The sequence below is a fragment of the Photinus pyralis genome, unplaced genomic scaffold (assembly GCF_008802855.1).
Source record: "Photinus pyralis isolate 1611_PpyrPB1 unplaced genomic scaffold, Ppyr1.3 Ppyr1.4_LG2, whole genome shotgun sequence".
NCBI lineage: Eukaryota > Metazoa > Arthropoda > Insecta > Coleoptera > Lampyridae > Photinus > Photinus pyralis.
Window position 1 is genome coordinate 11,409,905 of NW_022170403.1, and position 27,245 is coordinate 11,437,149.

General features: G+C 36.7%; 1 protein-coding gene across 1 annotated transcript; it reads left to right on the forward strand.

Annotated features, from left to right (window-relative positions):
* Positions 1-1,941: 1,941 nt before the first annotated feature.
* On the forward strand, positions 1,942-24,874 carry LOC116163207 (A disintegrin and metalloproteinase with thrombospondin motifs 2-like). Its single transcript, XM_031477064.1, has 14 exons — positions 1,942-2,947; positions 8,052-8,185; positions 8,349-8,686; positions 14,418-14,570; positions 14,616-14,729; positions 14,777-14,909; positions 14,977-15,146; positions 15,194-15,375; positions 15,716-15,837; positions 16,028-16,160; positions 16,226-16,482; positions 20,549-20,814; positions 20,865-21,123; positions 24,357-24,874. Exons 1-14 carry the CDS (start codon positions 2,164-2,166, stop codon positions 24,651-24,653), a joined length of 3,342 nt encoding a protein of 1,113 aa, XP_031332924.1. The 5' UTR covers positions 1,942-2,163; the 3' UTR covers positions 24,654-24,874.
* Positions 24,875-27,245: the final 2,371 nt, after the last annotated feature.

Here is a 27,245-nt window from a genome sequence, read left to right on the forward strand (position 1 = left end):
GTAATTTCTTTATAGTCAATTACTAGCTCCCCTAATTATTTTAGAGCAAAAGTCTAAATAAGTTTTTTTTAGAGAAAAAAATACTGAATCTGTTCATGCTATTACTCATAATTTTCCGTTTTTCAAAACCGTAGAAATCGACAAAATAAAAAGGTTCATTTTACAATAAATCAAATATGCCTTGGAATTACCTAAAAAAACAGCGATCACGTTTCATTATTTGCCTTTGACGTATATTAAATTTATACTTGTTTATAAATTAGTTAAAGAACTGCAAGTGCAATAACGTTCAAAATGTCCGTCAAAACCATCAGCAAAACGACAATACATTTAACGTTTTAGCTGCAGTAGCGGAAAATCCGAATATAAGTTTAGGAACAAATCTGCTTCAAATCAGTTTTTTTCTTCGATTATGTAGGTACTCTGATTCTCTCTGATAAACAAATAGTATCTGATGCAGATGCAGCATACATTCTCTAAAAAAACATGACCCAACTGCCGCTTTTTCTTGCATCGGATAGTTGTAACAGAATTAAATATGAAAATCGTTCGACGTCAAATAACGATAACTTAGATGCGATGCGCTTGTAGTTTGTTAAAAGATTCCAAAGCATCACTGATTTATAAATATCTATGTAATTTTTTATTTTGTCGATTTCTACGGTTTTGAAAAATGGAAAATTATAACTAAAAGTATGAACAGATGCAGTATTTTTTTCTCTAAAAAAAACTTATTTAGACTTTTGCTCTAAAATAATTAGGGGAGCTAGTAATTGACTATAAAGAAATTACCATTGAAATCCCGATGCTGCGTTGCGCTAGGCACCACCCTGTATAGCTGGAATGCAATTGAGATACTGAGAAACTCAGTAGGTATCTTTATACATGTATACATGTACCTATAAGAATGTATTGGATATTACACAGAAAGATTATTTTAAGAAAATATATACGTACAATTTCCCTGTAGCTTTTTAAACGGACCACATCACAGCACAGCATTAGAAACTTTATTATATAAAGCCGATTTTAGGAAACTACAATAGTATCTATTGACCAATGCCATTCAAAATGCGAAAACTTGGTAGTTATTTTATGTAATCTCTGAATTAAACACCGGCACACAATCAAAATTCATAATAAATTAAACTTTATTCTTCTTTATTCTTTGCAAGAAATCCAAGCTGATGTAGCTCGATTGATAAGATTGGCGTATCCTACGGCTCCAGAAAGATTTATAGAGCAGCTGGTGGTGTAGACCTTCATCGATGGTTTGAAAGTGAAGTGAAGAAATGGAAGATGGACTGGAGAGAGTCATTGGATAATTGAGTAAGGTTTTTTCTACATCGGAACGCAATTACTGTGTCACCCGAGAGGAACTGCTAGCATGTATAAATTCGATCGAACATTTTCATAAGTATTTATATGGACAAAAGTTTAGATTTACAACAGTTTACACCAATTACAGGACACAATATGAAATAATATAAAAAAAGAACAAAATTTAAGTTTATAAAATATATAGACGCATTTGGATTTTGGATTTGGATATAATGTAGTAGATATCTAATAAAGGGAATCTAAAGCCATATCGATAGTGGGAAAAGGGTCATAATTAATGTCAATATTTCTATTAAGTAAGTTAAGAAGAGCACATGTTGAATTAATAGGTAAATTACGAGAAATATTTAACCTAGTTTACAATAAAAAGTGAAGTGTTGTCGAGTATTCACATGAGGTACATAAAAGTTCTAACGTTCTAACAAAGAACGATGTGATTGTGTAAAAGATTGTATAAAAATTGGAAATAACCAACAGGTTTTTAAAGTAGACTACATTGCTATAATACTAAATTTAAAGAGAACATACCGATTCCTATGATTTACAATAATGAGTGGACTATTATTGCTTAAAAGCAACGCCACTTACATTTTATACGTTTCTTGCTAAATACAAGCTTCTGGTTATTCCCGTCTTAAGTATTTCTAAATATAAACGGAAAGAGTAAGCGTCAATTAAAACTTTCTGTCAGTGTAAGTGATATGTGTGTGTGTGATGTATTACAACACGCACGGGAAAACAGTAACATTTTGTGTGATTTTATCAAAATATTTTAAAGTGGTGCGGTGAGATTCGGTACCGTGTGATATAGTGCGTTCGAAAATGGGTGTACACCTCAATAATAACGTAATTATCATTATGAGTTTCCTAGGTGTTCTGATGTCGTCGGTAGGAAGCGATAGCAGTAACGGTCTCAGGTACAATATCGATCTTTCTCACGCTTCAGACTTCGAAATTGTGTCTCCCCGTATCAGTGACGCCATTCGACGCCGTCGTCGTGATATAAATAGCAATGTGTACTACGAGGAAGAAACTAAATCGAAAATCGTCGAACTAGGAGATTGGAAATTAGAATTCAGTATCAACAATAATTTACTTCTAGCGCCACAACTCGAAATTGAATGGGTTTCAGAGGGCTCTACTGTACATCAAAGTCTTAAGCAATGTGATTACCAACGAGGGGTTGTGAAAGGTGTCGAAACAACCTCTACGGTTGCCATGACATTATGTGGTTCTGAGATAACCGGGTTTATTTTCATTCCGGACGCCGCTTACTTTATTCAACCCTACAACGGATCATCAAATTCGCATATATTGTACAAAAGTAAAATAATTAAAGCTCCGCCGATCAAAAGTAAACGAAGCGCTTCTGTCTCGACCGAGTCTAATGGACCGCGAAGGCAGTGGGAATATTTCAATTTAACTGGGGACACTATGGAAATTAACGAGTCAGTGGAATTAGAAACGTCTTTTGAAAATGAATTATACCCTAATAATGGAGGGCTTGGGAACCTATCAACTAACTCATTCAAGCGGTGGCGAGAAGAAATAGATTCGGACGAATTTGGTTATTTTCTCGATTCTACTTGGGAGGCTAAACATGCAAGTACGAATCATTTTTATTGAACTTTAATTCACAAATTTGTTTACATTTATATAATCCATAATTTTGTAACAAACACCACACCACCGAGTTTGTTTCAAGTGTATGAGGGTAACTAAATCGAATTAAGTAAATATGTACCGCTTGGTGCCACAAACTCGTTGCAAGCGCTTGCGGCAAAAACTCCCTTTGATTTATGCCAAAAAACCGACACTCGACGGACCAACCACAAGCGCTTGCAAGTTGCAACTTACGCAAACAAAACACACATTTGAGTTTGTGACGGCTTCTTGAGGTTTGGAAAGCGTATGAACGTGAACGCGGCATTATGGAATGAAGTCAATCAAGCTTACTTGAATTCACTCATCGACTCCACGTAACCGGTAGATTCGAATTTCGAGTGTAGTTCAACTTCACGGATTCAATATATGAAACAAATGCTCGTGTGTAGTTTTGTTAAAATAGTGTATCTGTTAAATAGTCTTCTGTAACTAAAACGACGATAAAGCGGCGTTTACACTTGTCAAGTTACTTGGCTCAAGTTTACTTGATCAAGCAAACGAGTAGCAAGTCAAAATTGAACATGTTTAATTTTTCAGGCAAGTGAATGCACTTGAATCAAATAGGAAAGTCACTTGACTAGTGTCAACTCGCATTCAACTCGGCATTCAAGTTCGATCACATGTACTTCTTCCAAACACTCTTTCAAGTAAAAAATGACGAAGATTAAATGCGGGGCGAGATTCAATGGCAGGGGGGTAGCTTCCCTGCAGCTGCTCTATTTCGCAATAGTGTCTTTGCAAATTTGTATTGCTTTCGGTGATTTTTTTTCCATTTAGTGATCATAATTATAATAAAGAAAGTGGTAATATGATGCTCTATTGTAATTTCGTCTTGATAAGGACATCAATGATTTAACGTTCTATTCAATCGCATCCTTGCCTATCTAATATTTTTCGTTCTCAGAAATTGAAAAAAATATTGGTTAAATTTTTGGGAACGGATTTTTGATTTAGTAAAAACATCAGTTAAGATGATTATATCTCGATAATAATTATGTTACGTAAAAAAAGTACTTTTCGAGTACTGTGCAAATCTGCAATAAAATATAATAATAATAATAAATAATAATCTTACCTACGATGTAATCGCTGACGTAGGAGAAGAGCTCTGTTTCAACACTTCTAACAATAAAATTTACTATAAAACAAAGAGAAAAAAACAAGTATTCCGAGTTTATCCAAATCGTAATTAAAATGGAGAAAACCCAATAGTTCCATTTTAGATCTAGGATCCAATACGTTCACCGCTATCTCTTAAGGAGAATGCATATACCCAGAATCATATTCATAACACGTTCAAAATAGAATCAAATGAAGCCAACACTCATTAATGACTTTAAAAATTTGAAGAGAAATTATCCACTACTTACAACTCATTAATTAATTGAACAGGACAGGTATCAATGATAATTAAAACTCTTGCGTAAACGTGGATGTAAAATTATGACTTGAAAATAGAATTGTAGCCAAAACTAAAAACCATGTAAAGAAGTCACATATCAAACCTATTCAAAACCCAAAACTCAACATGCCTCCGAACCAACAAAAAAGGATTATTCAGGCAACCAACGGTTGAAAATTAAATCGGTTCAATCCTAGGAAGAACGCACAAGATAACGGACAATTAAGGCAAAATGGCAGCACTTACATATACATTCACTTTAAATTTAATTTATACCCTCCAACAATTAGAGAAAAATGTATCTCGATCCAATTTGGATCATCCAAAACCATTTCGGGAACACATAAATCCGGTTAAGCGCCATAAGTAATGCTTATACTTTAAACTCTTTCAATTACACCGTCATCGAAATTTTTGCTCATAAAACGTGCCCATCGACAAGTAAGTCAAGAAAAGGAAGTAGAAATATATAATCCCACTTGCGCATCCAACTCGCCTTAATGACTGGACCAATAGTGATTCGCCACGAACTAAACAATAGACCATTGAAACCTACAGGGACCTTCAAACAAAAATGACAAAGCTACTTAATAATAATAATAATAATTCATATGTACCTACTTGAGAAAATAAAACTGTTACAATCAGTAGCAGTTCCAACTGAACGGCGGGGGGCAGACGGTGGTGGCGGGGTTCTACTTAGTGTCGGGGTAGTATACGCGGTTTTACTCGCGGTGGAGGTACTGGAGGTGGTTGGTTAGGTGATAAGGGCAAGCCGTGTATGTACACCTTATCCATCAGATAACTTTGCTTTAGATTTGGTACTGATGGTTGTCCGTTTTTAATGTCAACCCTCTGTCACGGTCGATATCGTTTGATGCCCCACATACGGCTAAAATTATGGCGTGATACCGCCTTTGCGCTTTGCTGAGCTAGCACAGGGGTAACTGCAGATGCTCTTTTTTTTCCGGGGCGGGATTCCTGAGTATAACCGCTATCCCGTTCTCTGTCTTGTCGGTCTGCACGGTGAAGGTGAAATGCGGTCGGCTGAGTGGAGCGGTTGAGTGAGGGCGCCTTTGAGTTGAATAAAGGCCTGACCGACTATTGCTGTCCAACGCAATTATTGGAGTGTGCTTTGACAGCAGATCATCGGGGGCATTTATAATCGTATCGTATAATCGTACACAGCGGGGTACGTACTGCAGTAGAAGAAACTTTATTAATCACAGGAAATTTCTTAGCTTTTTTGCGAAGTATGTTGTACGGCAGTACAAACTGTTCCTGGTCCCTTTGGTGTTGTTCCCAGCGACCTTGGCGCACGTATGATTATCAAATTAATGTGCATCAGACGTACTCATTCGGCATCAAGTTAATGCATTGAAAGTTTTCCCTTCGGCTTTCTCAATCCCAAATTGTTGTATAAATAAATAACGATTTGCGGTACATATTGCTCCAAAACTATTGACCCCGGCTACAGGGAGGAGTTATATTCAATTGTTACATTAAATTTCGACACGATCGGACACTTTAAAAAACAAATATCTTAAGTAATTGCACAAGTGCAACAAAATACTCCAAGGAGTTGATGTCTGTCTGATCAAGGCGTCACTGTGACAGACTACATGCTCGCTAGTTTCATGTACTTCGTCACAGAACCTGCACTTGAACTTCTCCACAAGCTCAATATTATGCAGGTGATAGTTGACCACCCAGTGCCCCGTAGGGACATCGGTGATCTGGCTTCTATTTCTATTTAGTTTTAGAAGCTTAGAAGACCCAGATTTCGCAAGGGGCCCTGTTAAAAAGTCCCTGGACTGTATGAGTCCGATTGCTTGTTGCCACTGGGCCTGGAATTAACTGGCCATCCAGTCTTTAATCCTGACTCTGACAACGAAGAGAGCAATTCCTAGGGTTTCTTGTGCACAGGTCATGATGGCTAACATCTCTGCCTGTTAGTGTTACGGTGTTACGCTAACCAAGGGAGAAGGTGATGTCAGCTCTCGGTCGATCACCATATATACATCTAAGTATAAAGTCTCTAGTCCCAGAAATCCGCTTCCTTTCTATTCGTAAATGAAACAACCTCGATCTTTTCTGGGTTAACGGAAAGACCATGTCTACTGCACCAGCTATCCACCTGTTCAAGAGCACCCTCCATGACCTCTTTCACGGTGTTTGGAAAATTTCTACTTATGCCTATCACGAGATCGTCCGCGCGTCCGCGTATCCTTGTGTATACGCTCCCATCTTTCAGGTTGTGGGGGAGCACGTCTAGTACCAGGCAACATAGCAGTGGAGACAGCACCCCACTATGTGGACATCATCTAGTAACCGATGAGGTCATTTCCGTCGCCCCTAAAGTCAGGGAGGCTCTAAAAAGGTGCAACAAATGTAAGAGCAGCGGCTTCAGACCTTTCTACAGAAGCGCCGTACGGCAATATCCGATGCGGTCCTGCTTTCTTAAATGAGCTGAAGGTGTTGACCGCCCATCTCAGAGATCCCTCGGGCATCTACTTTACAGTCGATCGGGATCTTCCCAGTCCCCAGGCAGCAAAGTTCGCATGACCTTATTAAAGAACTTGCGAACCTCCTTACGAACCTTTTCCAGGTCTGAGTTGCACCAAGGTGTTCTCTTTGTATGTTTATTAATTAAGTATAAACAGGGCAGCGATGAAAAGAGAGTAGGTATTGGTGCCGACAAAACAACTCGCTTCATTGTACAGTGCTGGCACCCCACCTTTGGTGGAAGTACTATTCTCGATAAACTAATATCGGAATCAATGCGTATCATTGTATTGGTAGCTTAATTTATGTTATTTTGATGTGCCGTCTGTAGTATTACACAATATTGTCCTATAATTGGAATAATTTTTGTTCTGTTGGGCAATTAAATATTATTATTTTTATTATATTATTATCATTGGTGTTTCATTAGTGCCATTTAGTGTTTTAACTGCAGCGTTAACAACATTAACATTAATTATACATATACGTTTCTAGAGTTCAAGCAAGATCGACCGTTTTCCATTGAGCATACATATTGTGTAAAAAGTATCTGTTGCATATTGTTAGTAGCTATTAGTGCTTTGATCATCACAACGAACAATTACCAAGAAAATGACGCCTTGTACAGGTCTAGCTTTCCTGTTCTTGTTGAAAGCACAAACAAGACTAAGTATTGCGTATCACTTTGTTAGTGTCTTAGTGTTTATTAGCTAATCAGCTTCCACTAGTGCTACAAATCGTTACGAAAACAACACACTCGCGTTTTGCAGTGCAAAGTTCTTAAATTGGTTGAAAGCACTAACAACACCTAAGTAAGTTCTCTGTGGATTATTATTGTGTTAGCTGTTTAGTATGCCGTATTAAATAAGTTATGTCTTTGGGTAGCAGTATCCATATGTGACATTTTCTGAATAGAGTTGGATCGGCATCTTAAACTTTTTTACTTAAACAGTGCACCAAAGGAATTCAAGTAATCCCCGGTAAAGCCGAGGGTAAAGCGTTTTCTAAAGATTTGTATTTTGTTCGTTGAACACGACAATAACGAATCCGATTTCGACAAAATCAATTTTGACATTATTACGTTATTTATTTATTATCTTTATGTTCATGTTAACGGATTTTCCTGTATCTAAAATAGATTATGGCAAACAATCAGCATCGTGGATGTCAACACAGCGATGGCTGGAAATTGCAGTGGCAGCCGATCACACCGTAATCGCTTTCCACGGCCGGCAAAGGGTGGCACAGTATGTGTTGGCACTCATGAACATCGTAAGTACGAAACAGTGTAACTTACTAGTCTAATAATGTTTCGAGAAACTTTAATGAGTTTGCGATCTTAATGTATTGATAAACTTCGTCCTAAATTTGCGTTCTAAGAGAAGATGAGAGCATTTGTGGAACAACGTAGATTGACTATAATTTTTGTTATAAGGTAAACGCAATTTATCAAGATGCATCTTTAGACGCCAACATGCAAATGGTTATTACGCGTCTGTTGCTCTACGAGAATCAGAAGCAATCAGTAGTGCGACCTGGAAACGCCAGAAAATCGTTGGAAAACGTAAACACCTGGAATAGAAGGTTACATCTTTCGTTGGCACCGGGAGAGCCTAGGCACGATGTGGCGGTGTGGCTTACGCGTTCTGATATTGGAGGGCCTTCCGGTTATGCTCCCGTTGGTGGAGTATGCGATGAAAAACGGAGTTGTGCTTTAAATAGAGATGAAGGTCTCACAAGCGCATTTATTATCGCACATGAAATGGCACACATGTAAGTCATTTACATAGTACATGCTTTGTAAGTCATTAATCATTTTATAATTACATTTTTGTTCCCAAAGCTCATGTAAACTTATACGCCAAGCTAAGTACTGGTTAAGTACCTTGGATGGAGTTCATAAATTTAATTTAGTTATACTTGTTGAAATAGAAATTCCTTATTTGTATAAGATATTTGCTTTAAGAGTTGTTCAACGCGAACTCTTTCACGATCTTAACGAAGTCACTTCTAACTTTTCTTTTTCAACCGTAGTTTTCTCTAGTGATCGAATGTATTGGATAATACTCTCGAGAACCAAGATCCCATTTTCTCATCTTTTGTAGACATGATAAAAGTATATAAAAATTCGATAATCTATAGGAAGCATTCCAAGTACATTTTTTTAAAGTTAATATGGCATGTATATGTTGTACAAATGAGTGGTACACTTATTATAAATAGGATCAAACGTGCATCTTAATAAGATTCTTACAAACTTGTAAGGACGTCAAGTTTGGCAGGCTTTCGTGATACCATTGGTTGTATATTTTCAAGATAAACGCATCGCGTTTACATACCGTTAAAGGAAATTAGGTATTTTAAAAGTTAGTAAAGACTTTTTAATTAGTCCTAAAACTCTATGAAATTACCTTGCTAACTTTCTGATTGTCTCAGTTGAAATAGGTTTTTAATGAACTCTCGGAATTAATTTTTGGGATGAAATATTTTGTCGGAAATTTGATAATTAAACATCACTGGTAGGCTAAGTCAAGCGAAAATGAATCGGATCCATTTAAATTTAAATTCATTTCTCGTTCTTCATGGCGGGGAGGAGAAGTTCCCCAGGATCGCTACAGAGTCACCCTTCGCAAGATGCAAAACGGATTTAGAAACGCGGCAGAGCGGTGTGATATTGGATTTGACCCATTAATAAATAATAATTATTAATATTAATATTAAAAATAATAATAAATAGGCTTGTTACATGTGTTATATAGGTAAACTGTGCAAAGTTTGAACCGAATCCGCCCAAACGTTTGACGGACATAACATTTTTAGCGCATTTTTGAAAAAAATACGCTATTATATTCGTCATTGCTGGCAGGCCGGCTGTCCGCGTTAGATCTCCACAACTACAATAGCTAGAGACTTCAAATTTTCACTAAAAGCTTCCTGCTATAGTGTAGATGTGCAGGCACTAGTCTATTTTGAGTTAGATTACTTGTGAGATCGATAATTGAAGAAAATAATTTCGATATGGGTTTTGGAGGTGCTATAATTTTACCGTTAGATAGCGCTACCAGTGTAAAAACTTCATAGATATATAAATACATAGATACAGCCATACCCCAACATAGTTCAAAAGGACGTACCATCTATTACCATCACTTTCGGCACATTAATTACGTATAGCGCTATCCTTTATAGAGGTACCCTGAGCATGGAAGACAAGATTCGCATTATTTATTATAACTGTCAATCAAATTGTTAGCACAAATCACACAGAAAATTATCAGATTTGAGACTTTACAACATAAATAAACCGCCTTTTTATTTATTTAAATCGCATAGCAGCAAGAAATGTTACATTTAAAATGGAAGATGTTACTTAGAAAACTGGCAAATGAAGAATTTGAAAAAATTACAGCTGACAACTGGAAGAAAGTGTGTGAAGATGTGGAAAGTGATTAATTTAAAAGAGAAGTTATATTGGTTGATGTTTCTGAACTTTATAATAAGTGTTAATAATGACAGTGATGATACGGATTTGTCAATTTCATCTGACGATGATTCGGATTGTGAACTTTTACAAACGTAATGAATGTTCACTAAATGAGAATTATCATCAATTGGATATCATTGTTAAGATTTTGTATTTATTTTAAATAAATGTACACGTGTAGCTTACTACAATTAGCACTATAATTTCAAAAAGAAACCCCACCGATTGGACTATGCCGAAAGGTAGGCAAGACGCGTAGCGACCAAAATTTGATATTGCACGCACACAACAGTCTATAAATCTCGCTTTCCTAAGAATATTGCACGCATCCTTCTTTGTGATCATGATACAAACGCACTGCATCAACATCATATAGGCCAAAATGATAATTGGAAACGAATTCACTTCCTGTCGCAACTTAATCTCCGTTACCATTACGCCTAAAACCATGCAATTAAAATGTTGAACATAAACTTTACTTACTTACGGTTTTTTTGATATTCTGCAAGCCAGCAATGAATTCACTGAGCACATCATGCCAAACAAGGTAAACATAGTCCCAAATTTGAATGGCGTAGCTCTATGTAATAAAACTATTTCAGGAATAACAATTATGGACGCGTCTATCATTATGGCAATCACTAATGTTATTCGTATTCAATTGATAACGCAATAATTACATAATATTTAGTGAAAAAACCGCCCATCATGTTTAGGGCGAATATTTTTAGTTAGATTTGATTTCGCGGGATCGTGAAATGTGTCAACTGTCACATGACTTATGGGACGCGCTAAGTTTGTTTTAAGCGTCCGATTCGCGTACGACATAGTGGTTAATGCAATAAAAAGAGATAGAACATGTTTCTTCTTGGTTAGAAAGTAATGGAGAGATGTACAAATTTCTTAGATATGTTTTTTAAAAACCGAGGTACGTTTGTTAAGGATGGCTGTATCTAGGTATTTATATATCTATGAAAAACTTATTATTTACTTTATGATTCGTTTTACAAAATGAAGACGTACCGTCAATTGAAATTAAATAAAATTAATTATTTAACGCAGCCATAATTACTCGTGAGATCGATAATTTTAAACTTCGCTAATAAAATACTCACCTGCATTACCAAAAATGCGCTTTAATCATGCATATGCTGATTTACAACTTGTTTCAATCTATTTTCCCTTACATCTGCATTTGAGTTCGAGCAAAGGTCCAGGACATGTACAACTATACGGCGTCGCTGATAAGTCTGAAAACGGTCGAGTTGGTCATAAAGGCGTGGCACACGAAAATTACATTTTTTTAAATAGAACATCCTGGTATTTCAATTCTTCTCTTAATTTTAAGCAAAATATGTAAGAAGCATATGTTCACTCGTTTCCGGGTTATCGAGTTTTGAAGAGGCTTTATTTGTCATTAATTGTTGTTCTTTATTAAATTATAAAATTAATAAATCTTGAAATAATGCTTCTTACAAATTTTATATAATAAAATCCAATTATTAAAGCAACTAGATTTTTTGCTACTAGCTTAATATCGTAAAGTTATACAGGATGTTACATTTAAGTATGTAAGAAAAATTTGGGTGATAGAGGAGATCAAAACAAGCACTGTTTCCAAATAAACCGATGGTCCGTGTTTCGTTTGGGAGCCACCCCCATCAAATTTGCATTTCTTCTTTAATTTAATGGGTGGCACGTCTTTGAATAAGTTTTCGGGTATGCCCTTTCCGATTTTGCAAAATTTTTTTCAAAATTCCTACCGCGAAATGGCGCACCCCTAAATGGGAGTGCGAAAAAAATTCTGATTTCGACAAAATTTGGTATCTGAGCGTTTTTGAACATGAATATCACGAATCTGAAATTAGTTTTTGAAAATTAGAAAAAAAAATTCCACCGAAATTCTTGGCCGGACAACGAAAATGGAGAGAACTCCACGAAATTCGTTATGTACGTACTTGATGAATTAAGGAATAAAATTGTCGAACAGTTTTTTAAAATCACTTTTCAAACAAAAGTTATACTCCTTTGAAGATTGGAGCTTCGGGTCACAAAGTGTCCCCCGCCTACTAGTGAGTGATCTAATTTCGCATGTAGTTAATTGAAAATGTCGCAAATAACAAAAAAATAACGATTTAAGTCGATATTATGATACTTGGAACTTGGAAGAATGCTTATTGATTGTAATAATTCTACTTTTCCCACCACCAGCAGCCACGCACAAACTACACCTTTTTGGAGTCGAATTTGCAGACTTGAATACCATGACTGACATTTCGAAATATCATTCTCGTCATTCGATATTTTTTGTATTTCTTATATTTTAACTAAAATTGAGAGATTTTGTTATTAACAAACGATAAAAAAATTTGAGGGCAAAATATTGATATTTACGGCCGCAGGTTCGCTGTGAGCATTTTAAGATCAAGGGTCAGCGCGAAGAAAAAAAGTACCTGTGAGCGAGACTAGGCCTCGTGACGTCAGTAGCAAACATAATATTTGCCGCCGCGCTAGCAGATTATACGGATTCACGTAAACTGGGATCGATTTGTTCATTTTATTTATTAACGATCCTCGAGATCGTTTATAATTTTGTATTGCTGTCTGTCTGTCCGTCTGTCTATCTGTCTGTCAGTCTGTCTGTCAGTCAGGCTGTCTGTGCACTTTGTGTAGAAACGTCCCATCGCTTTGAAAATTGATACACATGTTCTTCAGGATGTAAGAAAGGTCGCTATTTTCGGCTACGTAGACTAACGAGTCAAAAAATTACAGCCCAAAAACTGCCAAACCTCCAAAAAAGGGTTTCTTTTATAATTTTTGTTACAAATAACATATGAATATCCGGGTTTCTGTTAGTAAATATCTCTTAAACATCAAGTGCAGATGAATTTTTAAAAATATGCGTATGCGCAACCCAACTTTTGTATTTGCGCAATCCCAATTTTTTATTTGTTAAGATATTTCAATGAAATTTTGTAAGTAGGCACCTCAAATAAAAGTAAAACTGATGTCGGAACAAAAATTTGGTTTACAAACAAACCCGGTATAATTTTTAAATGGCTATTTCCTACAAATACTATCCCGATCCCATTTAAAACGGAAATCTTTAATATCTCTAATAGTAGAGGGGAGCCCAATAGGGGAATTTGGGATTTACTCAGGCACGGCAGATTAACATAAAGAGATACCTTGCACCATGCCGAGTACCTCCACCACATATAAGTCTTTAATATAGGATCGTGGATCTAAGGCAGATCATCAGAATAGTAAAAAAATCGGCCGTTAGAAACACTCGAACGCGTCAGATTAAAGTAAGGTGGGTTGACTACGTGTTGAAAAGTGTGCATTTCAATAATCTGACAACTTGATAGTGACGCCAGGAAGTGGGATGGTCACAAAAAAAACGTTACCTTGTTGCTGCTAATAGTGTAGTTTTGGATACCTACTGCTGTTAATAGTGTAGGAACGCCATCCTCCTCAACCGAAAGACATCACCTTCTGCGTCAATGAAGAAGGAACGCAAGCATAAAAAGAACACGTTCATCCAAACCGTTATGTTTACATTCTAATTAGTTTTCTTGTTGCATGTTATATTCGTTTGTTCATTGTTATAATAATTAGTGGACTGTTATTGTTAATAAATACTTCAGCATCCCTAAATTACTATACCTATGCGATATGTTTGCCTTTACTCTTATCTGTGGTTAAAATTTCAACAAAATACATATATTCATAAATAAGAAAGTTGATATTGCGGAGCCTGCGCATGCGCACATTAATCGTCAAAATTTTTCTTGGCTCAGGTGCCAGGGCTATTAATAAGCTACCGAATTCAAAAAGAACGAATTAAATATACACAATATTAAATACAAGCAATAACTTGGCATTTTTATCTAATAATCACCCAATTCAAATTAAATACAGATGCAAACTGAAATTATGCCTTGTGCTCTTAACTCATAAGTAAAATTTGCGCGATTTTGTTAGTGTAGAGAAGAGTTTTATAAGAATCCGTTTTAGTTTAGGTTTAAGTCACGACGGAGACAAAAAGGTAGGAAATGACTGCGGAGATGCCGCATTAGATGGAAGCGTAATGGCACCCATGGTATCTGCAACTTTCCACAAATTTACGTGGTCAGAGTGTTCCAAGAACGAATTCAAACTTAAGCAGAGGTAAATTGTAATGGTAAATGTGTATTCGCATTATTCAATTTTTAGTAAGTGGGCGTGCTTGCAAAATACGCCTTACTGGAGGGAAGTAACGGTCTTAAATGGAACAATAGATACAACTTTCACGCTGGATGAGCAATGTAGAATGGAATTCGGGGATGGGTATAGTTATGTACAATTTTTATAGTAGCTTGTAAGGTTTGTTTCAGTTATCAGTTGTGTCGATCATTTGATATAATCGAACCATGCTCACATTTGTGGTGTGGTCACGTAAATTCACCGTTGGTGTGTAAAACAAAAAAAGGACCTCCTTTGGAAGGCACCGAGTGCGGATTTGACAAGGTAAACTTCAGACAGCGTGCTCTAGTTTGTTTTTACAGTAGATGCTATTTATTTTCAACGTTTTTAGTGGTGCATAAATGGTTATTGTGAATCCGTGGATAAACGTAGATTTGGAGTTGTTCCTATACTTCACAACCCTCAGGATGGAGGTTGGAGTGACTGGGGAGAATGGGGTCCATGTTCGCGATCTTGTGGAACTGGGGCTCAGTTTCGCTCGCGAATTTGTAACAATCCTCCGTAATCTTAGATCTGCATATGTTAGCTTATATAAAACATTCTTTTAGACCGTCATTTGGGGGAAACAACTGCTTTGGGCCAGCGGAAGAATGGAAACTCTGTAAACCGATAAAGTGTCCGGAACCGAAGGCTGACCTTAGAGCGCAGCAATGTCGAAATATTATTGGGTTTTTAAAAATCAATGACCGCCGAAGTAACTTAACTTGGCTTCCGTATGAAAGTGAAGAGGGTTGGTTTAGTTTGTTAGTGTAACTCAAAGATGGCTTGTGCCCAAATTACTTTCTGCAGGCAGATTTATGTAGTAGTCAACTTTTTCAGAACGTTGTTAGCGCTTTATAATTTTATTTAAAACATTCTATAAAATTATAAAGCATTTCTGCAGTTTTAAAGAAGTTGGACCTCAGTAAAGCCATTTGATAATGACCTTCATTAGCTTTGAAGTGAGGATATCTCAAGTATTTCACTTTTCAAATTTCGATTACGAACGAAATTGGCTTTTTTTAACTTTAACTTAAAATTGACTGTAGTTAATTTCAACGTTTATTAACTGAATGAGATGACATTTTTAGAGGAAATGAAATGTCAATTAATATGCATGAGTAAAGAAACAAGGGAGTTATTCGTAACTGGCGAGAATTTAATTGACGGCACCCCCTGCTCCTACGAAAGTGGCAGCGATATTTGCATTCAGGTTATTCACTACCACATTAGTTTAAGAAGCGAAAGCCTTTAGGCGGAAAATACAAAATTATTTGCCAACCAATTGCATAGCTCTGTCGCGTGGATGAATGAAATAGGAAAGTGCCAAAGAGTTTTCGCTTCTATACTGGATTTATTATATGTATGATTTAATTAAGAAGTTCAAATTATTTTATTCCTAGGGTGTTTGCCAACCACTGGGATGTGATGGAGTTTTATTTTCAAATGCCACAGAAGATGCATGTGGTATTTGTAAAGGAGATAGTTCTGAATGCTCTCATATTAAAAAGGTTCACCACAAAAGAATAAAAAAAGGTACATAAACGACGTCTATGTCAGATATTACATACAATATGATGAACTGAAATTTTGTTTTCCAGAGGTTAGCAAAATGTGCGTAATTCCTCCCTTTGCAAAGAACATTGCGGTAGACGCTAATCTCACGGTGGTTGCCAGTAATAGTCCAACTGCCTCGTTTATTTTGAAAAATCGTATGAAAAAGATATATTCAATTCCAGTTCCAAGAAAAGGAGCACATGGAGAAATTATTGAAGGTGCAAAATTGTACTATAATAAGATAAAAGGGCGCCATCATCTTTGGGCGAAAGGACCGTTCCTGGTGGAAATGATTGTTTTGGTAAGTTGGCTAGATTACTCATTGTAAAAAAAAAGTTAGCATTGCACATGCGTTAAACCAAATTTTTGACACTGCTCATGCGCAAAACCAAAAAATATGCACGGAACCCTTGGATCAATTTCGTTTATCTGAAACCGTCAAGAAAATCTAAATTTCAGGGCTATTTTGACATTAGAAAGTTGATCTTTACCTGACTAGTACTGTAATATTTTTGCCTGACTCCCATTACAGTCCTAGTACATGCAAAATACCTAACAATTAGATCGTTCATTGAATAAGTTATTCAATCAACGATTGGATAATTATAATGCAGACTATGTGGATATTTTTAAATATTAATATACCTACAAAGGAATACAAAGGATAATGGTTTTTTAACTACTAACAATTAATGGAATATGTGTGGAAGCAATTATTCCTTTAGTTTTGCCCCAGTCATTAAAAAGTTGCGCCTTTTCGTATCTCTTTCTTGACTTTGTGGGGAGCGAATATTGCACTACGGCGGCCGCAGCTTCGGCTACATTATAAAAACGTCTCGCGTAGGTATACGTCTTTCGCTATAAAAACCGGTGCACGTCATTGATTTATGAATCAATTTCAGACAAGTTTTCTATAGATTTCGCACACTTGTTTTTTTTTGTACATGTTGCAGTGTTGCAGCATATGTCTAAAATTGATACACAAATCAATGACGTGCAACGGTTTCTATAGCGAAAGACGTATACCTCTCTTCTTCACTGTTACCTGCTTTTGTACCTAGTTATAAAGACTGTATAGTTGAAAAGTACAAAGCATAAACTGCAAACTGCATTAAAAATGACACTGACTGTTTTAATTATTTTGAAATCTCCATGGAAACAATTAAATAGTGATTTTAGCATGCTTGATTAGGTATCAAAATTTCACACATATAATAATTTAATTTGGAAAAGTTATCTACGTGTTGCGGTTTCAGGTTTATTATTCAGATTTATCTTCATAAATAAGGAAGTTGACACTTACTGCGCAGTTGATATTGTGCGTCCTGCGCATGCGATTATTATAATAATAATGTATATTTCATGGAAATGTAAACAATGTACTTACACTCGTCCAAAAAGAAAATAATGGGAAAATACAATAAAAACAAAACATCCAAACTATAGTTATTCAATTCACTGTTGCCCTAGAAACTCTTTTACACTGTAAAATGCGGATTCTGTTAACATTTTTTTTTACATTTAGTTTAAATTGTCGCGGTGATTTTATTACTTTAACATCATCAGATAAATGATTAAAAAGTTTTAAGGCAATAATTTCAGTGCTATTTTGAGATTTTCCCAATCTACAAAATGGTATCTTGAGCGAAAGCTTTTTTCTTGTATTATGGCTGTGCACTTTCGAAACTAGTGCATATTGTTCAAATTTGGATTTTACATAACACACACAGTCTAAAATAAACATGCATGGTACAGTTAGAATGCCTAGTGTAGAAAAAATATGCCTACACTCATCACGATAACCAATATTCGCAATAATCCGAATAGCACGTCTTTGTAACTTGAAGGCATATTTTGACTGTGGACAATTTCCCCAAGCAATTATTGCATACGATAATATGCTATGACATAGTGCATAATATGCGTTTAATACAACTAATTGAGAAACACTATTTACTAATCTACGTAATAAAAAAAGATTTCGGTTAAATTTAATAGATATCGACCTAATATGTACATTAAAAGATAATTTGGAGTCTAAATGTACGCCCAGAAACTTCACAGATTCACTATCACTAACATTATGAGTTTTTAGAGTCATAATCAGTTTTTCAGTTAATCTGATATTTACAATATGCAATACGTTTGCTTTTACTATAAGCATCTATGGTTAAAATTTCAAAGAAATATCTCCATAAATAAGAAATCTGATCTGATTTTTACTATATGCGATATATTTGCCTTTACTACAAGTATCGGTGATTAAAATTTCAACAAAATATATTAATAGATAAAAAAGTTAACATTGCGCACCCTGCGCATGCGCAGTTCAATCGTCAAGATTTTCCTTGACTCAGGTGCCAGAGCGATACGCTACCGAATGCAAAAAGAACGAACTAAATATCTTGAAAACTGTAGGAGTAGTTAAGGCTTCGGACAGACGGACGGTCAGAGAAAGTGGCTGCACTAGCGCACCCAACTTCATTGGACAATGCGCTAAAAAGGCTAAGTTCAGATTGGTACGGCATCCATACCATCTGCTCTCCCATTTAACCATTTTAAAATAAATTGTTAAATCATTTATGGCTGCTAAGACATATTGGATAAACAAGCGAAAGAACAGAAAACGCCATTAAGTAATTTATTGTTTCTGCAGTAAAGACTTGTAAATGAACCTTCTAAATGATTGTGTGTCACAAGATTTTAAAGCCGGACTAGGGGAATTATACATTTTGCAGATGTTATAACTGAATGAACGTTGATATAGGGCAGTTTTATGAATCGGTACCGTTAGAATATTCTTTGATCTAATGTTTTATTTTTTTATTTTATTTTATTTATCTTACGGGAGAGGTCCCAAAAATTAAAGCTTTGTGTACAATTCACATTATACAAAGGTAATTATACTTAAATTACTGGAAAAAAAGGAAATCAAAAATAAATACAGTGAGCAGTAATAAACTAACTAAACTAACATTGGTAGTATGATTTGTCGACATCATTTGATAACAACTTAAGATTATTTCTAAGTTCAGATAGACTAACTCCGATTATTTCAATTTGCGGATAGGAGTTTGCGAAACGCATCATTCTTATTATCGGGGAGTGTTGTAAATATAATGTTTTATACAGTTTTATACTAAAAGATTGACTAAACCTAAGAGTTCTTCCAGGAACATTAAATGTTATTAATTCAACTAAATACGACGAGTCAATACAGCCGTTTAGAAGTTTATGAAAAAAGACAAAATCGAGAAACTGACGACGAGCAAGCAAAGTATTAATGCTTAATACCTTAAGAACAGAGAGGTAAGAGTGGTATGCAAATGATTGATACTATCATAGAGTATAATTATATTATGATACCATAGTATATTATGATACTATGGACATCCGTTCTAAGAGTCCTTTTATTAATTAGGTAAGATGACTTTTGATAAGCAATTAAGCGATGCTATACACAAGCAGAATGCAACAACCTTCAATTAGACATACTTATAACCATTTTTTTAACTTGTGACTAATGTGATCCCATCTCCTTAATCCAAAAATTAAGCGAAAATTATAGCTGACCAAAAAATACGCAGTCACAAGTACGAACTTTAAAGATTCAATTAAGCAGGATTCGAAGCGAAGCCTAAAGATAATCCATTTCATTTCGGGAGAAACTACCAATAAAATTTGCTCTTGGGAAGAAATGTTTTCATTAATTTATTATTAACTGTGATCTTGCAAAAGGCGTCAATTAAGTAATGAAAAAATTCGAAAGGATTAGGCTACAAAGTTTTTGAAGACATTCGGTCTAAGTCTATCAAGAGCAAAAGAAATTATTTGTGTTATTAAAAAAAAAAGAAAGGAATTAAACCGAATTTGCGTCTTTAGTTGTGGAAGTATTATTATAAAGTTATGTAACGAACGGCTGTGTGCACGTAATTGATGTAATCAATAAAAACTTTTGCTCGTCATACAACCGTTTTATCTGCTCGTATTATTATAAAGACCTCTGTTATCGATCGAGGATAAATCGCTTAAACCTTTGCCAACGCCACGTTTATACCCTTATAATAATGTTGACTTCGCAGAGCAATTATTATTTATGCTAAGACTGCTGAATTCGCAGTTTCTACATGAGAAATAGATCCAACGAAATGGTGCCTAATCCTACCTGAAGGCGCACAAAAGCAAATTTATGTACCGTTAATTGTACATGTAAGCCTTTCCAGCCACTTGACCCTAGTTATCGGAAAGATTATAATGTTTATTCAAAAACAGTGTCGGATTAGACGTGTAGGCGTAGGATTGGTAATAGTTGACTAATATTGCAATTTATACCTACCTATTCACCTGTTTTCATATATTTCTTTTAGCTGTATACTCCTAAACATGAAGTCAATGCCGGATTGAACATCTCCTTACAGCTAGAGTACTACCTAAAAGAAAGTACAATAAATGCTACAAATCGATTTCGATGGATTCTCGGTGGATGGGGTCCATGTTCGGCAAGCTGTGGAGGTGGAAAGCGTCAAAAAACCATAGCTTGTTGGGATGACAAGACCAACAAGATTGTCCGAAGAAAATTTTGTTCACTGATTGTGAAACCTCAATTAACTTCGGATATCTGCAATACTTACAGGTTGCGAAATTACCATACTCCCGCCTATTGATCAATGTTCTCTTCAACAGTTGCAACTTTCATTGGATTACCGGGCAATGGGAACCTTGCAGCGTTACCTGCGGCTCATACGGCACCCAGTCAAGAGAATTATATTGCGTTCCAAAGTCAGTAATTACAGTTAATAGAAATGCCAGTAAGTCGGAACTAGATAAACCGTGGAGATATATGGTTAATCCTACAAGATGTGCTGGTATTCGGCCTATAAGTATTAGACCATGTTATAGGATTCCTTGTCCATCTTATTGGGAGTATGGAGATTGGTCGCAGGTAATGTATAGGGTCAGGACTGTCTGCGACACTGTGTGTAACAGAAAAATAACCCTTGGACCAATTTTAATGAACCGGTTATCAAATTGAAGCCTGTTTAACTCTACGTTATTTTAGCCTAACAAGTATTTTTGTATGTTTTATTTAAGTACTATTTCAAACTTCAGTGCGAAAACGCTTCAAAGCTTCACGGTTTGCCGTGTCACCCAAGCCAAATTTAAACTCCCATAAAAATAAAAACCTGCTTTACACCTTTGAAACTGAATCCTAAAGGCACAAACCAGCTACGACCTAGTATGTTGGAGCGATCTTCTTTGACCACTACTAAAGTCAGCGTTTCGCGATTATCGGCGTATTCATTTTCAACATTACACGCACCCATCAGTTCGATTAAAAGTCTTTTAACATTTTACCGTACGACTCGATTCGTGGGCCACCTTTTGGCCACAGTTTCTTGTACTGTCTAAAGTCTATTATTGTCGACGCGCTACCGGAGTCTAATTCAAAACAACACGCGATACCGTTCAGCAACACACGCACTTTAGTTGGCGGTACAATACTTTCTTCCAGGTGATTGACTACTGCTTCTTCGACGGAGCACAGGTATTCGACTTCTTCTTCATTCTCAACCATTTCCTTTTCGGTGACATTTTTCACGACTTTTCTGACCCTTCTGGCGTTTTCTTTGTTTTGCACACTCTCTGAATATGGCCAGATCTGCCACATTTTCTACATTCTTCGTTTATGAATCGACAAGATTCAGCATCATGGCGCCCTCCGCAACGAAAACAAATAACATTCACGAAACTCCTTGTTTTCGTCTCCGCACGCCCTCTATCCCAGTAATGTGCAACTTTGGACACCTCCCCTTTAGTCGGTTTCCCTCGAATCTCTGTAATCTGAGTTGACGCGGTCTCAGACGCTACAGCTATCTCAAATGCCTGCTGCAGGGTAAGCTCTCTCTCGGCCAACAGACGGCCCTGTATGTTTTTGTCCTTCGCCCCGCATACCAAACGATCTCGAAGCATGACCTCCAAGTCCAACGTGTTTTCGAACTGGCAATGCTCCGCCATCTTGCGCAACTTCGCCATGTACGCGGCAATCAACTCACCATCTTCCTGATTTCGCCTGTAGAAGAAATATCGTTCCAGAATGTCGGACGGTTTCGGAGTAAAATACTTGTCAAGTACTTGAATGATCTCCTCATAACTTTTGTTTCTTGGCAATTTCGGCGATAAGAGCGGTTTCACGATCTCGTAGGTTTCTGCCCCACACGTCATTGCTAACAAAACGGCTCTTTTTCGAACATCGTCGGTTGTTCCATTTGCTTCTAAGTAGAAATTGAGGCGATCCGCATAGACGGGCCAACTGGCTGAGTGTTTTGGGTTGAAAGGCTCGATGTGCCCCACGCTCAGACCACCAGAGGCCGGAAGGGAAACACCACTATTTTTGTTTTCTAGCATGGTTTCGTATCCACTATTCGTCGCCAATGTGTTAGATATGTAAACACGATACTATTTATAAGTATACATTTATTGAACTGTTACAATAATACTAATAATACAGTCGGGTTGTGAGCCGGACGCGCTGACATAATGATGTTGTGGCGGCACGATGCAGACTGGTTGAAAACCGCGCACTTGTTGATAACCCCACCAACGGACACGCCACAACAGTGGATCAAGAAGAAAGAAATCAAGGCTCAGTCAATTCTTATCCAGGAGAATGCGCGTTGCGAGGTCGTTGACCACCAGGAAGGTTCCTTGTTGCTTGGTCCCCTTTACTAGGAATTGATGTTCGGTGCTGCCAAGAATGTCGAAGGTCTTGCCGACGGCGGCTAGGTGTGTTGTCGTAGATGTGTTTAACCAGCCGACGGTCGACGAAATTGTGAGAGGCGGTAATGCGAGGTGCGCTGGCGTTGGTGGCGGCCGACGCACTTGCGGTTGTAGTGGTCGAGGCACTTGCGGTAGGAGACGGAAAGGCGATAATGGAAGTGGGACCAGATTCCACGCTGGCGTTACTCCTTGTATTCACTACCATTGCTGAGTCACTCATTGGGGGGTTCCAGAGACTTGTTACGACAGTCTCTGGGGGGGGGGGGGGTCCGATGCGCTTTGCGGTTGCAGATTGACCTCCAATGTTGGGCGCCAATTGTTACGGGTCGGTATGATGGCGGACACAGTCAATGCAAGAGTGATAACAAATATATTTGTAACTGAACGATTATGTAGTGTAACGGAAATGCTCCAGACATGACGTCGCCTTTGGCGCTCTGAAATTTTCTACGCGCGCGATAGTGGGATTTGTATAGGAATATTCCAGACTTATCCCGTAATTACGCGAGTGTTCTGGACTTACATTGCTTGCGTGTATAAATGGTTGCGGACCGAACATCGCAGGCAGTTTTTACTACCGAACGAGATCGAGTACGTATGAAACATCGAGCGCGGAAATATAAATTGCGAAGTGTGTGATATAAATAGTCGATATAAATTGTACAGTTTTTATAGTGTTTTAGTTTTGTTTAATAAATATCGAACCCGAATTTATAAATCACGTTGCAGTACATAATATACGTACTACAAGGCTGCGTGGTTACGCTGCTGGACGGCACGGAGTGGCAGTTTGAGCTAGGAATCTGTCATATTCAGATCTTGTTATTTTCATAGATGAATCAAGACAGTTTTCACTTCATTTGTGCACTTACTTCATGGTTGATTTTATGTTCAAACATGCAAGCAAATCGGGAACAGTGACTTTAATTCGGAGATCGGCGTAGATCCACTTTATTGTGGATAACCCTTTAGAATTAAAACAACACATTAAACGCATCTGGTAAGAACAAAAAGGAAACAAGATAACGATGACAGCTAGAGATCACTTGTGGAACAAAGAAATCCACAATGGTAGTGATTGTGTGTGGGGTGGAATGTATTAGTGGGACCACAAACTACAAAGAAATCAATTTATAATGTAGGGGTCTGAAACCCAACTGCTGTTGTATAACCTAGCTAAAGATAAAAGACCTTAGTAAGGTCAATTTTTCTCACGGGATTTGTGTGACACTCCAACAATAAACACTGTAAACAAAATCAATGTTATACTTTCGATTATGGACATCCTTGTAATCAAAATTTATGGTTTTCCTTTTTAATTGTTGAAATTAGTAAATGCATTGCATCAAGTACCTACACATACACACCTATCTTATCTAACCTCTTACATTTTTTAAGTGCTCCGCGTCATGCGGGTCTGGGATTTCAACACGCGGTACCCACTGTCCCCCGCCTGAAGGTGAATCATTTTTCACGTGCGGCGTACATCCACCTCTACAAAGGAAGGTCTGTCGAGGTCCATTTACCAAACGAACAAATCCATTGTGCAAACCAAAGAAGAAGAAGCAATGCATCGATGACAAATCCAAATATTGTGCTTTGCCTACTTTAGCAAAATATTGCAAATTGAGCAGTTTTAAGCGGCTGTGTTGCAAATCATGCTCTAATTTTATATTGTTTCCTTTTAGCTCATAATCGTGGACTTTTAAGTCAAAACAATTCCATGTTAGTTAGAGAACCACTATTATTGTTATTAGGTACTGTTGAGACAAAGATCATAGTTGAGATTAGAGGTACACTTGCAGATATCCCCCTACTGTTAACAGGAATTAGATTTGTCTTATTAATCTTATCTTTAGATAATTGTAACGCCATGGATTAGTTTAATTGAAAATAAACGATTAGTTGTGGATACAGTTTGTTGTAATTTATATATAATGTACCTACGTTTCACATGTTAGTTTAGTAGTGACAAAATGCGTGTTTCAGGTATATGTGTATTTGCAACTATAGTGACGCTTGGAATCGTTGCGGCTGTATGTTGCTATACATACGTACATTATTTAATAATAATCCAGTTAAATTGTATTTTTACCAGGAAAGTTGTGGGGTAGTTTTGATTTCTTTGATCCTATATGTTTTTTGGGGTGCTGAATCCGAATCTGAGGTTTGCCAACAAAATTTCATGACGCAACATTGAAAAAAATACAAAAGAAGTTGAAAAAGATATTTTTTTGGCAGTTTTGTGCTTACAACTTGAAAACTATCACCTTTCCCAAAAAAAAACCTTCCTATTCAAAATTAAAGTACATAAAATTTCCTACAGATTCCACTATTTAGTTTTTTTTCTTCGATAAACCGTTCGGGCTCAAGCGCCAGTTGAAAATTGGCTGTCTCCACAAAACATAGTTTTTCCGCACTAAAACCCTAAATTAATATTAAGCGTTGTCAATAAGTGAATTCCTTGCAACCTACTATTATTTGAATTTTATATGTAAGGGTGGTTTTTTCTCATTTTCAAAACGTTCAAGGTGTTTATTGTAGTCCAGAATTGTATGAAAAGTTAATTTCTAAAGAACAACAGTATATCATATTATTATATTATTTATAATATATAATACTTATACTGTGCTATCTAAAACTATTCCCACTCTCTTCCGAACTAGATAAAGAAATCACAAAACCCTACCGTAGCATGTTTAGATAATTATTGTTGAATTTGAGAAAGTGGGGCTGTGGTCATTATTAATTAAAAAAATTCAAATGGCAAAAGGGGTATATTGATTTCCTATTCAACGGCATTATCCCTCTTGCTCCGGTGTTCTGAAGAATCACGTACCCACTCCTCGGAGTGGGGTAACGCAGTTACCCCAGCTTAAATTTGTCTGCTATCAACTGAACCCGGTTTAAAAGCGAGTTCATGATTTTGGACTGTCCGTCCGTCCATCTGTGTAAGTTTGTGAGGGTGTGTATGTATATGTATGGGAGGAGGGCCTCGAGACTGCAAACGTAGGTCAAAGAGTAACGTACTCTTTGCGTAGGTACACGGTGACGTAATGGGCCTTGGCTCATCTGTGAAGGAGTGGGAGAGTTTTATACCAGACGGAACTGTTATAAAATCTTTTGAGAAGACCGGTAGACAATGAAAAGTACGGATTTATATTTGCACAGAATAATAAAAAAAGAATAATAAAAGATGAGTATTTGCGGATACAGCCGAAATACGCCAATTTTCAACTGGCGCCCGAGCCCGAACGGTTCATCGAGGATAAAAACTAAATAGTGGGGTCTGTACGAAATTTTATGTACTTTCATTTTGAATAGGAAGGTTATTTTCGAAAAGTTGATCGTTTTCAAGTTGTAAGCACGAAACTGCCAAAAAATATCTTTTTCAACTTCTTTTGTATTTTTTTCAATGTTGCGTCATGACATTTTGTTGGCAAACCTCAGATTCGGATTCAGCACCCCAAAAAACATATAGAATCAAAGAAATCAAAACTACCCCACAACTTTCCCGCTAGATACCCGTTTGAGCACAAATGGCCTGTATTATAACATACATGTTCTAAGATGCATCCCTTTTAGAACCAAATTTGCGAGTTAGTATCCTCCAGTACTGACAATAAGATTGAGGTAAAATAGCTACCTATAGGTACTTGACAACAGTCGCATGTACCAGTACCACTATCAACACTGCTATAAATTTCAGAACGACAAAGTCAAGCTATGCCGGTACAGGGATGAAGGTTTATTAATTATTACCATACGAGGTTTTTAGGTACAGGTCTGGTGAGGGTTGTTACAGCTACTTTGATAATAACTGGTTTGCTGAAAAGATCAAAGTGGCGTCATTTAGTTTCAATTATACAAATTATTACTGCCGTTTCCCTATAGGAAAAGTAAAAATGCTTAGATGATCGATACCGGTATACCTACTAAATTTCGTAATTTTAGCAAAATGGAAAAGGGCTGCTTTTTGACTACAAAAATCCCGTTTATTTTGAAATGATTGCGGCCTCATTTCGACATACCGATTACTTTGAGAATTGGAAAAAGTGTGCACAGAACGCAGATATGTGCTGCAATTTTACAATGAATCAATATAATATTCATCCAAGTATGTACCTATACCTATTTATTCAAATAGATTTGGTAAGTTATAGCAAAGAGTAATAGTACTAGCGGTATACCAAAAGATACTACATTTTCTTATACCAAGGTGCCACTTGGTACAGCTGTTCCTTAGAGCCATTTAGGCGATTTGGCCCGAAGAACACTTGACATTTT